Raw genomic sequence first — 16,439 nt, 5'->3', positions numbered from 1 at the left:
AAAAACAATGTTTTGTTATCTAAACACTTGCGGTGGCATACCCTTCAAGCCTTTCCAGTCAGATAGCTGTTTTTGTGATGCGAGGGAAAAAACAATGAAGAAGCACATTTCCGTCACCCGAACGATTGCCTTTCACACACTATCAAAATCAATAGAAAAAAAAAAAAAAAAAAAAAAAAAAAAAAAAAAAAACCAACCTCCCACCCTTTCGCTGTCAGCCAACAATAGAACACCATGCTCATTGTCATCATCTGCTCCTCTGCACAGAACCATTTCAAACAGCCAGGGGGTGTTCACACACACACACACACACACACACAGATGCGCAAGCGCACACAAAAACATGAAGATGCGCAAGCGCGCACACACACACACACAGAAAAACATGAGGATGCGAAAGCGCGCTCACACACACACACACAGAAAAACATGAGGATGCGAAAGCGCGCTCACACACACACAGTCTTTTGTTCTCCATCTGCCTCTGAGGCAGAGCTATAATCACTCGCCATGACCACAACAGAACAGACACCCCTGTTGTTTATGCGGTGACACAAACACACAAACACCAAAACAAGCACTGCGCTTTAGGAGGACCTTCACTGCAATCTAGCCTAATCTGTTCTCTCTGCTCTCCTTAAGCTGAGCGATCAAGCGATTAAGATAGGCACAGTAAGCTCTGGCGTTGCAACCAACACCCTTTTCACACCCCCCACCTCTCTATACGTTTTTCGACATGGTTTCCAGGGGATCTGGGGGCTGTGGGGGTCCTGCGGGGGGCCTAAACCTGAGCATGGGGTGCGTCTTGCGCACCCGCCGCTCTCAGGCGCTCTAGCAGTTGGCCAAGGCCAAATGTGCAGACTGTGTGCAGGCGCTGAGAGGCCTACTGAGCGCTGGAGATGAGGGTGGGAAGGCCGTGGCAGCCAAACAATGGCCTGCTTGTTTCAGTGTTTTGAACGGTAACAAACAGTGGAGAGCGCTGCTCCCACTACGTGATGATGAGCGGTTTTACTCGAACCCTTTATCTAAACTGCCCCACATTCTACGCTCTAGGCTCGTAACACACGACTTCAGAAACACACTATGCTGTAGGCTCACAGCCATCTTGGCTTAGCAGTACTTCAAATTCAGTGGTTGCGCACACAGCCCATTACTTCCCCACCTCACTCTCACGCCCTCCGCCTGAACTGGCCTAAATAATAGATCAGCGGTTAATTGCTATGGCTTGCAAACTCATGATCATTCGTCACTGAAAAAGCAACTCTGAACATTGTTGTTGCGCTCGAATAACATAACACAAAACTTCCTGTAGAAGTCACGACTCATGTCACGGAGAGAGCTTGCTAGGAAGATCGTGAGAAGACGGCAGGGGCGGAGAGCAAAGGGGCGAAGGATTAACCCACGTCAGTGGGATGGAACGAGTGTTGGCAAGTCAAGTCATATGCCCCCCCCCCCCCCCCCCCTTGCAGGGAGTTTCGACATAAAACAATGGAGGAATTCCGTGGAAGGGAAGGGCTGAGAGGCTGTGTGACAAGAGATGCAGGGAATGATGCAGCCAACTGATCTCTATCCCTGCTTTCAATCTCAAAACGATTACCTGGCTAAGAAAACAACCCACTGTACCGGGATCTTCAAATCTCTAATTTGGCACTAATCATTTCCTGCCCAAGCAGCACTATTGCGAACCTCTCCATGTTTGGAAGACCAAATCAAAGCGTTGGAATAGGGAAGGGGGAGGGCGGGGGGACAAGGCAAGAAAGGGAAAGAAACAACAGCCAGTCCTCCTCCATCTGTCACCACTTGCTACTGTGCTCCAAACTCTGGGATTGTGTGGCAAACTGAAATAGTAATTATCCCTCATTACAGGCAGCAGCTCCTCCACACACACACTCTCTCTCACTCTCTCTCACACACACACACACACACACACAGTGCTGTGCAGCGCGGAGTCATGGCTGTAGCACGGAGAGGCTTTGTTGGGGTATTCGCAACACAGCCGTGCCACGGCCTGGCCGTGATTAGGGCTCCATCTGGGACAAAAGCGTCAGTAATTCCACCCCTCCACACCCAGTGACCATCCCATGGAAAACATGTTTTGGTTCAGGATTCCCACTCTATGTTTCCCCCCCCCCCCCCCCTTTCTTTGTTTTTTTCCCTCTCTTTTTGAGTGTACGCGACTTCATTGTTTGTTGTTTTTGTTGTTGTTGTTGTTGTTGTTTTTGTTTTGTTTCATTGTTTGTTGTTTTTGTTCCCTCTCTTTGCTAATCTGATGGCTTTGCTAGACCAAGCTGTCACTTAGTGTGCGTGTGTGTGTGTGTGTGTGTGTGTGAGAGAGTGTTTTCTTAGGGGCGGGGGGGGGGGGGGGGGGGGGGGGGGGGGGAGTCCCTTAATTTAGAGTGTTGGGCAGAATAACAAGTGTAATGGGAGGATAGGGGGGGGGGGGGGGGTCCTCATCATCCATAACATTGGATTTGTTATCAAAGCTGAAGGGTTTAAACGGACTCTAAAGGGTTTAAATCCTTCAAACATACGTCAGGGGACACTACCCCGGGGGGGGGGGGTGATGTGTACTGAGGCATCGCAGGCCAGCTGCAGGGATAATCAGGGTAATGGCCAAGTACAAAATGAATAACTAAATAAAACGAAAAACTCACACATGGAAAAAAAAAAATAACAAAAAAAACTCTGACAGCCCAAGGGTGTGGGAGCTGAAATCCCATGCTTCTTAACTCAACACGCCTGCTGTGTGTGAGAAAAAGGGCTATTAGCCGTCTCTGTTTACAGGGCTGTAAGACGAGCTGAGGACTGCACAGAGACGGGGGGAGAAGCAGCCTCTGCTCAGGGCTCCAGTTTCAGTGGGCTCACGCCACATCAGACACACTGCATCGGGCCTGACTCATCTAAAGTTGGACTGACTGTGTGTGAGGGATTAAGAGTGCGTGTGTGTGTGTGTGTGTGTGCGTGTGTGTGTGTGTGTGTGGGGGGGGGGGGGGGGGGGTTAGTGAGTGTGTGCATGAGTATGCATGCACATGTATGTGCATTAGAATATACACGTGCAGGTGTGAGTAAGAATGTGTGCTATGTATATATGCCTATGAGCCAAAAAGACAAACATGTATGCACATGTGTGTGCAGAAACACCCACACCCACACACACACACACACACACACACACACACACAGGCAGTGTGCTACAGCAGCAGCCCAGAGGAGAGGGACATTTCTTTGGAGAGAGTGACGTGTGCGGCTGGAATGTGTGGGAGAGAGGGAGGCGGGGTTAGCTGCAGGTTAGCACATGCTACCGGAGCCTTCAGCCACAAGAGCAGCAGATCCTCACTCACCCAGAGAAAGGCAGACAGGCTTGGCTGGCAGACCATGGCAAACTTTTACAACACACACACACACACAGTGATACAGGCTCCAGTTCTCCTGCCAGTCTGCTGACTCGTCCGCAGACCTCAGCACCTTTAGGTGTCTTTCCACTGCAGTCTTTCCAGTCTTTCCACTGCAGCGCAGGAACTATAGGACTTACTCTTTCACGTACCCTTTGCTCTTCGATCGCAATGTCACTTCCCAGCACTACAAAATAATGATATATTTCTCTAACGGCAGCACCAACATTAGACAAGCTTCAGTCTTAAAAGGAGAAACTAAGCAATTCATTGCAATTAATCACAGCAAACTGTGAGATTAATTCATCTTATAAAACGATTGACAGCACTAGCTAGTAATGGCTAACTGGAGATATTTAGATTACTTCTAAACTTTTTTTAGCTTAAATAATAGGGAACTTTTTGACATATTGAGACACTACTTTTTATTGCTCTTAGCTTGACTGTTCTCTCCCTTGTACGTCGCTTTGGACAAAAGCGTCTGCTAAATGTAAATGTAAACTACATTTCAGATCTATTTTATAAAAACACGTCACTGAACGAATTAGTGAGCAAATTTAGAATTTGGTCTTTTGATTCAGTTCACGTAATAACATTGTGTCCCACAAAAGAATTGTCTCGCCCAACATTATTCACTGTATAACGTCTAGTAAAAAAGAATCCTTGCTGGTTTTAAATATGGTGCTTGTAATGGTCTTCCACTCACGTCATGCTTAACCAATGACGTCAACCATCACTGCAAGCATCACCCAGCAGCATCAGGGCCATACAGAAGTACCTACCCCGGAGGAGGTACCCTAACCCTGGAGGAGGTACCCATTTCTCCCCCCAAAAACAGAGTGCAGTCGGAACAAAAAACGGCCTTCAAGTTCGTGCAGCAGAAAATGGCCTTTTATTTTAGTAAGATCCACAAACAGCTTGGCAGGAAAGAAATAATGACAGCAACTGACTGCAATAATACTGAACACCAACACTGCCTCAAGCAGGTATTTCAGCACTATACATTCACATCAACATAATATCCATTAGGGGTGGGAATCTCTTGGCACCTCACGATTCGATTCCGATTCAGAGGTCAACGATTCGATTCTAAACCGATTCTCGATTCTAAACCGATTATCGATTATCAATTCTAAACCAATAAAACGATTATCGATGCATCTCGATTTTTAAAACATTTGAGTTTGCTACTCAGTCTCAAATCACTTCCTACTTTGTGTTTGATAATTAAAGAAAATCAACAGATCTATTTTTTTATTAGAGAAAAAGTGTGTCCTTGTCACAATTATGACTTTCTATGAACAATGCAATAATCGATGCAACTTGCATTTCAACACAAAATTAATGTGTAAAATAAAAAAATAAAAAAAAAATATAATTTTTTTTTAATATTTTTTTATTTTATTAAAAAAATCGATAATGAACTTTTCTGAATCGAGACAGAATCGTTCTAGAGAGAATCGAGAGAAATCGAAAAATCGATTTTTTCCCCCACCCCTAATATCCATACAACAAAGCGCACACACACACACACACACACCCGCACGCATGCGCACACACACAGACAAAAACAAACAGGGAAGCACATGTCTGCAGGATATCCCTTTTGCTTTGGGAAAGACAGACTGTCCTCCGCCCCTCCAAAGAAAAAAAGAAAGAGCAAATAATAAAGGGTCTGTGTGAGTCTCCACACACACACACACACACACACACACACACACACACACACACGCTGCTCTTTGTGTCCTTTCACCGCCCGGGTCACGGATTGACAGATTTCAGCAGCCTGGTCCCTCCCCTGCCTCTCCAAACATAAAGAAACACGACCCCATATGGGGGGGGGTTAAAGGACAACGCCTCACCCCGTTTCTCCTTGAAGCAGCAGATGGGGGTACCTAATACATTAAGGCAGCTGTGGGGCATAAATACCTCCTCAGCTTTCTAGCCACGGAGACAAAAGGCAGAGTGCGGGGGCCATGAGTCACAACACATGTCTGTTTGGCTCAGACACCCGCCTCCTTTCTCCCTGACCGACCCTCACTCACTCACCCGCTCGCAAGAGTTTGGGTCTAAAGTCCCAGCAGGAGCTCTGCTCAGTCTCTTCGGCATTTGACCTCAGTGGGGATCGATACAGAGGTCAAAAGGTCACTAGTCAGGGGGTTGAGGTCAAGGTGAAGCAGGAGCAGCTCTGTCCAGCACTATATTGGGATGCCGGGGACACGTGGCACAGGGGCTTTTTAGAGTGGTGGCAGTGGTGGTTGCTGAGCGCAGCTATACTGAGTCCCCCTCACCCCCTCCAGGGTCTTCTGTCACCCTCTCCCCACTTCTCATCTGCAACCCTAGGGGGATTTTTTTATGGCTTGGCAATTATGGGGGAGGGGCATATCACATAAAAACACCACTAGGCCTATATGGGGCCCAGACGAGCAGACACACCATTTAGCCACACTGAACCTTCCTTGTCTTATGCGTTGCTTGTGTTAAGTGAAAAGGGGGAAGAGTGTACTTCAATGAGAAACACACAGATCCAGAACTAAGACTCTTATGAGGAAGCTGTGGTGGAGACATCTCATGACCAGCGAGGAGAAACACACATCTTTTGAGATGTTGGAGGCCCCCTTGGCTTTGCCCCACACACACACACACACACACACACACACACACACACACACACACACACACACAGGCCATAAGCACATCAAAGCCTTTGGAATTGGAGTCACCCTGGAGCTGAGGGTCAGTGTGGAGGAGAAGAGAACAGAGGGGTGTTGTGTTAAACAGAGAGCACCACAAGCACAGATGAGCAGAGCGCTAACAGCGTCGCCATCGCTCAACATCTCATCGGCGCTAATCTCCTCACTGTTAACAGATCTCCGTGGCGCCAGAGAAACAGTGGTATTTTTTGCCCCCCCAAACGGTCTTCAAGCAAATACACAAACACAGATGCTACATACTGCAGTATTAAGCACATAGGCTTAATGTTTATCTCGCATGGTAGATAAGATGTTGTGTCCCGTTTATGTGTTCATGAGGGTAAATTATCAAACAGTCTGTGTGGTGTGTAAAAAGGACTAGAGCTTATTTAGTTGATGCTCATATCCCAAATGGCTACAGCCTTGAGCGCAGCCAATTTTCTTTATTGGAATATAAATATCCTTCTGACGGTCGCTTGCTGTCCATCTGCTAACAGGGGCTCGGCCAGCCAAGAGGCCGAGGAAGCCGGCGGACACGTTTCTGAGGCAGGTTTCAGGGGGAGCCTGTGGTCACGTTTCTGAGGCAGGTTTCAGAGGGAGCCCACGGTCACGTTGCTGAGGCAGGTTTCAGAGGGAGCCCACGGTCACGTTTCTGAGGCAGGTTTCAGAGGGAGCCCACGGTCACGTTTCTGAGGCAGGTTTCAGAGGCAGGTTTCAGAGGGAGCCCACGGTCACGTTGCTGAGGCAGGTTTCAGAGGGAGCCCACGGTCACGTTTCTGAGGCAGGTTTCAGAGGCAGGTTTCAGAGGGAGCCCACGGTCACGTTTCTGAGGCAGGTTTCAGAGGGAGCCCACGGTCACGTTTCTGAGGCAGGTTTCAGAGGGAGCCCACGGTCACGTTTCTGAGGCAGGTTTCAGCCGACTGGGTATTTACCATGCCAACACGCACACAAACACGTACACAAACGCATATGGGCGCCAACAATGAGTGATACTTGACCTCTCTTGAACAACTTAGCATAGCAATGCTGTTACAGATGGATAGAAAACAAAACTAGGAGTTATTAAAACTGCCAGCCATTCCTCGTACATTCATCGACTGGTGTCGTTAATGTGACCACTCAGTAGGAAGCTTGCCACTGTATTTGACAGACGCAGGTCTGAACAGAAAAACACGAATATACCGTGTCCAGTGAGCTATGAGGCCATCAGGACAGTGGAAAAAGTGATTGAGCGCAAACAACTCAGAGGAACTGACAAAGGGGACACCTGGAACATGGATGTCAGGCTTGGAGCATCACTGCCTTCACAAAACCAGGACATTCAGTCATGTTTCAGTGTCTGTTCCTCACATCAGATGGTGAGTCACGGAGACCACAGCCGTTCCTCAATGCTGCTAGCGCCCTGTGCATGCATGGACTAAAGAGGGCCTCTTGAGTCATTTCCCCCCCCGGTGCGGTTTCAGACGCTCCCGTCCCGGCTTTGAAGTGCGAGGTCCAGCATAAACATTCCCAGACAGCACTGGAGTGTTTCCTTCAGCACAGCACGTGGTGCTCTCGCTGAGATGGCCTCGGAATAACCCAAACCAGGAGCACTGGAGGAGGGCCTGCTTGGCAAACACAGGCCGGTCACTGAGGACACTTGCAAAAGGGTAGATGTAGGGGCGGAAAGAAAGAAAGAAAGAAAGAAGAAAAGAAACACTGCAAGATGCTTGAGAGAAAGAAAAAAAAAGGCAGAAAAAAAAAAGAAAGGTAGACAAAGCGAAAGAAAGGCAGGGACAAAGTCATTCAAAACTCAGGAGACGGCACGTGGCAGAGTCAGGAAAGGCAGACAGAAGCTGTGTTCGGATTGTAGAAACATCTATTGATACGGTCTCTGCTGTAGTGTACATCCCTTGTAAACTATGCGTTGTGCATGGAAATGTTATAGTGCACTATACGGTGAATACAATTTACAGTTGAGATTTCGAACAGCACTACAATGGCTGATTCACTACATAGTGCCCCTTATAGTGGGTGAGTGGACATTTCCATCACAGCTAGAGTGTCCCTGACAAGGGCTGGCAGCACCTGTGGGGTTTCATGCTCCTGAACTACTAACAACAGACTTGGTGCTTTAAAAGAGTCTCTCCTTGGTGCTTTAAGAGTCTCTCTTTGGTTCAGTGGTGATTTCCCCACTCGCCCTCTTGCCACCCCACAGGCCTCCCAAGGGCGGGGCAATAACAGACAGACAGCGAGCGGGACCGGGACTCAGAGTGCTAAATTTAGAAAAAACTCATTAGTAGGAGCACTTTCAATCAAGCCTCAATACTTCTCAGCCGCAAGACCACTCTCCACTGATGGTCGACCGAACAATTCATTACCCCCTTCATTTCCCAAAACCGACCGGACTTCAACCAACCCGACAGACATTCTTTTTCGGCCCATCGCAGCCAGGAGAGCGAAATGTGAGTCAAGTCACAGATGCATTCCGAGTTCAGGAAAGAAATAAAAACAAGAATGGATCAGAACCAAAATACCAGGAAGTGCCACATTGTGAAGCTATCCCTTTAACTTTCTCTTTTATTATGCTGACGGCCTCTCGCCATTGTGCTACTGTTGGCTCTTCATTATGAAAAGCTTTTGTGGCCCAAGGGCTAAGGACTGGACAGAGTGATATGGAGGGAGGGAGTGAGTGAAAAATGTAACAGTCAAACACAACTGCTTTGTTCTCCATGGCTCTGATCGCTGAGCAGCTGTGTGCTCTAGAGGGCTTCGCACACACCGGGAACAGGAGACGCGCCTGAGGATCCCCAGGTGCCGCCGCCACCACCCTTGGAGAACGCCACTGGTTTCAGGAGCGGGCCTCTCTGCAGTGGCACTTTTCAGACCAAGAAACTGACATCGCAAATGGCCAGCCCGCCTGGTCCCGCTCACAGAAAGCGATAGCAGGTCTTCAAACGAGATTGGCAAAACATTACTCTATCTGTCGGCGTCTCTCTTTAGTGCTTTTCTTTTTGGGATACAGGGCAAAGAGAAGTGCCTGGCAGGACACGTGGATGATTAAATGCCCTCCTCCAGGTCCAGCGGGCTCTGCCAGGCTCTCCAGCGAGATAAGGAGGCGAGAGCAGCTGTGGCGGAGCCCTGGGTGGTTGGCAGCAGGCTGTGAATGGGTGTGCTTCATCATCCGGCCCGCTGCCCAGTATGAGAGAGGGGCCATTCACAGTGCCACTCAAAGCAATCTGGAGAGCCACCCAAAACACACACACACACACACACACACACAGCCAGTGCCTGCCCTGCTGATACGCATAGGGTGGCGCAAGGAAACAAATACACTCCTGCCAACCACCGCACACACAAACACACAACATAAAAAAAAAAAAAAACACAGCTGATAGACACATAGAAAACAGAACTATGCACATATGCATGTACACAAAAGGGAATCCACAAAGGCACAGTAACAAAAGATTGTTTAACTATGTGTGAAAGAAAAATACACGCACACAACCACGCACGCACCCACACACACACACACGCACGCACCCACACGTAGTGCTTGAACTCAGAAATTCCAAGTCAATTTGTAGCTGGTGATGCAGGGGTTAGAGGGCTACAGCGGAGCCTCCTGTATGCCGGCAGTAGGAGAAGCCTGCCCGCCCAGAGCCCAGTGCTTGTGTGATGTGCACTCTGCTTCTTGCAATCCACATAGGTCAATTTCTCTCTCTCACACACACACACACACACACACACACACACACACACACACACACACACACACACACACACACACACACACACACACACACACACACGACTGAAATCTGCTGAAAAGGCATCTGGCTTTCTGCACCAGTTTCTGGTGTTTGCAAGTGGTGTCTGATTAACCATTCTCTATTGAGAACATACAACAGGCCAAACCACATCTGCTGCTTAACTGCGTGGTTTCCTTTTTAATTGGTTCGCCATCAAACAGTGAAACTGCCAAAGGCGAGACCCACCACAGCAGCCCTGTGCTAAGGTTAGCATTCAAAGGCAGACCGTGGCTTAATTAGCAGCCTATATTTATGATGGCTTCCCTTTCACTGAAGTCATTTCAGGGACACTAACAGTCCGACAGGCCCTAGAGCCACAACTCTAGTGTGATGTAGTTATGAACCAAAACACTTAAATAACATGACTAAAAAATATGATTTGAAATAACACTTGTCCGTACATATTAGTCTATTCACTAAGTAAAGAAAATGAAATACAGGTTCATATATTGTTATGTAATCAAAATATGAATTGATGATAATATTATTAATAATAAAATAAATATTCTATTAAATAAAAGCACTGAGGGTCCAGCGTCGCAGGCTCATGTTCGCGTGCACAACTGGGGAAACACTGAGTGAGTAATCGTATTAGATAATTGTGATATTGACCAACATAATTGTGATCATCATTGATATTCCAGCAGCCCTACCACCCACTGTTTATCATTCCAACACTTGGAGCATATTTAGAATCAACCCAGTCACTGAGTTCATGAGATCTCACCCCCCCCATTCAGGCTGGAAGGGCCTGGCGGTGTGTGGGGGGCTAAAACTGCTGGGGGGTGGGGGCGGGGTGGGAGCTGATGGGAAAGCAGTGAACTTCCACCATGGGGCCACACAACTGAAAAACACTGACTTCAATTCCGCTGCTGCGACCCATTGGGAAGCTTTTTCCTATTCACACACACACACACACACACAGGGGATGGGCTCAAAAACACAAACGGAGCGCCTTAGTGTCTAATTTAAAGGCTTCACTTTGTACATTTGATAGCTGAAGTCCCTCATTTAACAATCTTAACAAAGCAGTTCCTCCAGGATTTAACATTTTGTTTTTGTGACTTCTTGCGATTAAAGTGTTTAATTTTATTGTGGTGGTGATTTCAAAACATTTTAACATCTCTGCGATTTCTGAGGTAAATAAGAAAATGCAATGTTGCAGGAAAAATTTGATAATTTGCGTTGAATTCGCAAATCGCGGAACCATGGAAAACTGTTAGGCATTTCTGCTGAAACCAGTCTACAAAGTCAGTTCATCTGCCGTCATACAGAACAATAAAACTTTATCTTCCCCATTTTATTTTTACCTTGTATCTGCGCCATTCCATCCCGAAAACCATGTCAGAGTTGACTAGTTAGTGTTGACAGAACAGAAGTGCTCTTGCTCTTGCCACTGCTTATGTTATGACACAAGAACGACGCTGTGAAACTGACTGCTGCCGCTGTTTTCTTGCGGTCTTGGGCGACCTGTGCAGGAACAGAAAGCCTCAGCTTCCCTCTTCTGCTCTTATGAGACAATTGGTGTGTACCTCTCAATACTATAAAAGTGCATAGACACATCAAGTCTAGTGTCTGTATGAGTAGGTCACTCTCAGTTCCCCTTCTACCCTCCCATAGCCACAGCGACAAAGGCCAAAGGATACCAGGAGCTGACAACGTATGAGACGTCGGCCTCCTGAAGGTCCCTGCTAGATTTGATTAAGAAATACGTGAACCATTTCCTAAACTGCCTAAATGTGGCATATCTTAAGGAAACCACCGTTCTGTATTTGGGAAGTCAAACAGATCTTGCATTATTATTATTATTTTAATTTCTACACATGGTTGCCTCCTGCCTTGACTCTCCCCCCCCCCCAAAAAAAAATTACGCTTAATTTGTATATTTAGGAGCTTTATGCGTAAGCTGGTAGTCCTGTAATGGAATTTGTACATTTCATATTCATAGAAATCTCTAGAACAGTAAGACCATGCCAGGGGATTACTCTACAGTATCTGCTCCAGTAAATGATGCATGCAGGGAGAGGGAGGGTTGTGCTCAGAGTGAAGTGGGGGCTTAGCCAGAGACAATGAGCTAGGAGTGGATCTCAAATCTGCTGACCATCAAGTGATGACCATTTTTAATGGGATTCTTTCCGTCTGGTCATGTTGTGTTTGTCAGTATCCGTGCGTGCGTGGGGTGGGATGGTGTGTGTGTCATCTGGAGGTGGGGGTGGGGAACGGTGGACACATTCAGATTGAAATGCTCTACACACTCAGAGCGCATGGAGAACCATGTGAGTTAACTTCCTATCTTTCAGCACAGCAGATAAAGGGATGACGTGAATGTGACTGATGTCTCAAGGGATTCTCTCTCTCTCTCTCTCTCTCTCTCTCTCTCTCTCTCTCTCTCTCTCTCTCTCTCTCTCTCTCTCTCTCTCTCTCTCTCTCTTCTCTCTCTCTCTCTCTCTCTCTCTCTCTCTCTCTCTCTCTCTCTCTCTCTCTCTCTCTCTCTCTCTCTCTCTCTCTCTCTCTCTCTCTCTCTCTCTCTCTCTCTCTCTCTCTCTCTCTCTCTCTCTCAGCATTGCGTAAGGGGATGGGTGACTCTCGCCAGCCCTTGGAGCATCAGTGCACACAAGGACAGAAATCCAAGTTGGTGTTTGCACGTGCATGCATCAACACTGAGGTTGCGTTTGTAGTTTATTTATTTATGTATTAATTTATAGATGTTCAGAGAGTATAGAAGTACAACTTGCATCAGAGGCAGACAGACAGTGCATTTAAAAATAGATTAAAAACATGAAACGGTCTTTAAATAAAAATGGAATCAATCAGAGCCTTTAGAACGTCTAAGCTCTTCGAGAATTGAGACCATATTGCCACACCCAAGAAATACATCACAGTGCCCTGGCAAGGACATTTGGCACCACACACACACACACACACACAGAAGGGAGAGATGGGGGAGGGGTAGGTTACAGGAAAAGAGATCATACATGCACAACACACACACACACACCCATTTCCTATGAAGACTCCTCTGCTGCCGCCCTGCAGTCATATTTCACCAGCACACACACAGTGTAAACAGCAATGAGACTCATTTCACATCTTTATTGCAGGCGCGGACACACACACACACCCCCATAAACACTCAGTGCTCACTTCCCAGAAGCAGAACAAACACCCACTCACAATTCGGCTTACAGAATCCACCAACCACCTGAACCAGAATCAAAGGTTGAGTTCACTACACTGACTGTCATGACTGCAATCACAAATAAATGTGTACACCTACACACATGGCATAGTGGCATTTGTGTGTGTGTGTGTGTGTGCGTGTGTGTGTGTTAGCAAGGAAAGGACTCTTACCTGATGCATGGCCCCCGGTGAGCGTGGCCAACAGCAGGATAACGGGCACAGCCAGCCTGTGTGTGATTGAGCACGGGGCCAAAGGGCTTGGCACTGCCACCATCCCGCCACTCATTTTCCACATGCCTGCAAAGCAGTGGAGGGGATCTGCTCAGGCTCAACCTGTGAAGAGAAGAGGCCGCCCAGTCAGCCATGGCGAGGGACATAAACACTCGATAATGCACGGCCATGTGCGAGCTCCATTACAAAAAAACAACAACATAATCGCAGCTACATTGTGTGCCTGTGGGTGCATCGAGGGCTACATCGTTTCACAGGAACACCTAATTGAAATGAAACTGGCAAACTGCTTTAACCCATCAAGACTAGGTATGGAGACGTATGTCTGCTTCTCCTTTAGAGCCGGATGCCACGTGAGCACATTGTAAAATCCTTTTAGCATATCCCTGGAAGTTAAACAACATCCTAGTTGTTGAGGCCTGTTCAACATAAATAAGTCTTGATTTTGAATGCTTGAAATTACTGAATGCGTTTTTCGAATTACCAACCCCCTGAGATAGACATAAATTAGCTTAGGGAAAACCTACGGTCAGTACAAAACTCCAAACTGTGAACATTTTCTTGCTAGTATAATGTGAACAACTAGCTAGCTACATATGTAGCTAACAAACGTAAAAATGTACATTTCTCTTGTTGAATTACATTGGGATTCGTTGCTGTTCAGAAAGGCTACCTAGCCATCACTGGGTGATTGTGCTACGCTTTTGCTACGCTAAAAAGTGTGAGTAAGGGTAGAGTAAAAGGTGACTGGTGTTATCAACAGACCCACTCCCTCGCTGGGAATTCTCCGGACAATTACCGGTTCTATTCACAAGCTGGCAGGGAAAAGTCTGTGTATGTCCAGTCGAACTAATTCAGACATTTGTGTGCTCACATACAGTCTGGACAATTTCAGGACTTCAGTGCATGTCTGAAAAGATGGTTTCTGAACTACCTCACCAGTCAAATCCAGCCACTCCATAAGGTGAATGGCTTTGTGACAATAGATGAGAGCATGGTGAAGTTCATGGGAAGACACGAGGATGACCTCACTTCCTGTGTTTGGCAGGACACCAAGGCTGTCATGGTACTGTCCAATTACCATGACCCCACTGAGAAAGGGTCAGTGATGAGAAGGATGCAAGAGCACAACCAAACAAAGGTTGTAGTGCCGGCAATCCTTTCCGGCTACCAAAAACACACTAAACGTGTGGATTTGCTGTATCAGATGGTTGTATATTATCAGTTCCAACATCACAAGGTGCTGCAAGGGGTGCTGGAGGAAAAACATTCACAGCCAAGTACGAGTGGCTGGAGGACCTTACACAGGAACTTGTTACCCCAGTGACAGCTGTGAGAACCACATTTGAGCACGACTGTGAGAAACTCTCAAAAGAGAAGAATCGGCAGGGAGTATGTGCTGTCAAGGAGTGGCACAGATGCTTGTGTCACTGCCACTGTCTATAGCTGCAGACAGTGCAATGAGGCTGTACACATCGAGTGCTTCGGCAAGCACATCCGTCAACACTTTCACTTACAGTAGATGAGGACTTGATGATAACTTTATACGGTGCCACTTTTCTACACTGACAGTTATGTTCTTGCAGTGCCACTTTTCTTACAGTAGCACAAATGTACTTATTTTCATCTTTTTGTTTGTTTATTGATTTAAAAACAAAAATGTTAGTGATCACTAGTTCCTTTCCAGTAATGATATTTGTGGGTGAAGTTTACTCAACACAAGATGACTTGGGGGGAAGGCAGCTTTAGTGGGAAATTAAATGCGCTTTTGCCAGGAACAGCTGGGGAGGGGTCAGGACACAGAGGCCTGGTGAGGTTTATGAGGAGAAATCTTTAAACATGACACCCACACACACACACAAAGAGAGCGAGGAAAGAGAGAGAGAGCATCCTGTGAGGAATCTAGTTATACTTGCACTGAATACATGCAGATTTTGGATTAAGGTGATAAAAAATGAAAATGCCACTATTTTGCAAATGAGCTCCAGGTGTGGGGGGTCAGACAGATTAAACAGCAGAGCCCATTTTAATCCGGGAGCAACATGGAGCAGGCGGCAAACCACACTGCTTTTCCTTCACACACCAGTTATGATTCAAAACAGGCAGGAAGGTGATAGAGGCAATTTTACTGCACAGGACTACTAGTGCTGTGCAAGAGGAAAGCCATACACACCTGACGTTTAAGATCACGCTTTGTGTGTGCGTGTGGTCATTTACCACACACAAGTGGCATAAAAAGCTACCGTAAATACCATAGGAACAAACTGCAAGCAGGCAGAGAATAGTAAAGTGGCCTTTGATCCATACCAGGTGTAAGTGCTTCAGCCATCCGGCCAGTGCAGTGTTATTTCTGGCAGTAATTGTAAGCGTAGCTTTAGTCTCAACCTTCTTTGTGAATACAGATACAACAAATGCAACTTTATTGTAGTCAGGTTTTAGTCATTAGTGTGACCGCTCAATCACACAGCATTGTGAAGCAATATTACTCTTCTTAAGTTTTATTAATTTATTCATTTTCTTTATTCCACCCATGTTTTTGGCGCCACTTCTGCTCCTGGAGCTTGTTGAGGTATCGATATCGCTCTAACTTCCCGAGTTGCGCTCTTGTAAAAGGTTGCAATGCTCCCTCTTTGTTATTGTTGTTATTGTTGTTTTTCATCTCTCTTTTTTTCTCATTAAAATGAATGGTGGAACGTTTGGGCTATTGTGACGTAACTCCCTCTGCCAGCTGTAGGCTAGAGTAGGGACAGATGATAGCTACCATAGCTTGCGAACAAAGATTATAGAGCGCAAAAGCATAAAAGAATGAAATGAGTATAATCAATTATGACATTTCCCATGAGGCACACACACAGACCATTGAATGCCTACCAGCTAGAAAGAACTACAACGCTGAAAAAGACATTGGATGCAGGAAGAGAAAGGGGGAGGTCTCATTTCTATGTAAGGCATAATATCCAAGTTAGATAAATACTACACATTTTACTCTGAAAAAAGCCTGTTCAGTAAGCTATGGTTGAGGCATTCATTCAAAGCCATTTCAGAGCAAGTTTGACTGTATGCAGCTTGATGGCCAATGGTTTTGACTTAATTAATAAGAAAGAATTTCATCATACAAACCAGCCTGGTGCATCACCCCCTACTACACA

General features: G+C 46.5%; 1 protein-coding gene across 2 annotated transcripts in view; it reads right to left on the bottom strand.

Moving 5' to 3' along the window:
- Nucleotides 1-16,439, bottom strand: part of susd6 (sushi domain containing 6) — a 31,453-nt gene that overhangs the window by 10,414 nt on the left and 4,600 nt on the right. For both annotated transcript variants that reach the window (XM_012826629.3, XM_012826632.3), the window contains exon 2: nucleotides 13,231-13,392. In XM_012826629.3, coding sequence (XP_012682083.2) covers nucleotides 13,231-13,354 — 124 coding nt within the window. In that variant the 5' untranslated portion in view covers nucleotides 13,355-13,392. The remainder of the gene's footprint in view (nucleotides 1-13,230; nucleotides 13,393-16,439) is intronic.

This window comes from Clupea harengus, chromosome 15 (assembly GCF_900700415.2).
Source record: "Clupea harengus chromosome 15, Ch_v2.0.2, whole genome shotgun sequence".
Classification (NCBI taxonomy): Eukaryota; Metazoa; Chordata; class Actinopteri; order Clupeiformes; family Clupeidae; genus Clupea; species Clupea harengus.
The sequence above is the reverse complement of the archived record's forward strand: the minus strand, read 5'-3'. Positions and strand labels throughout refer to the sequence as shown.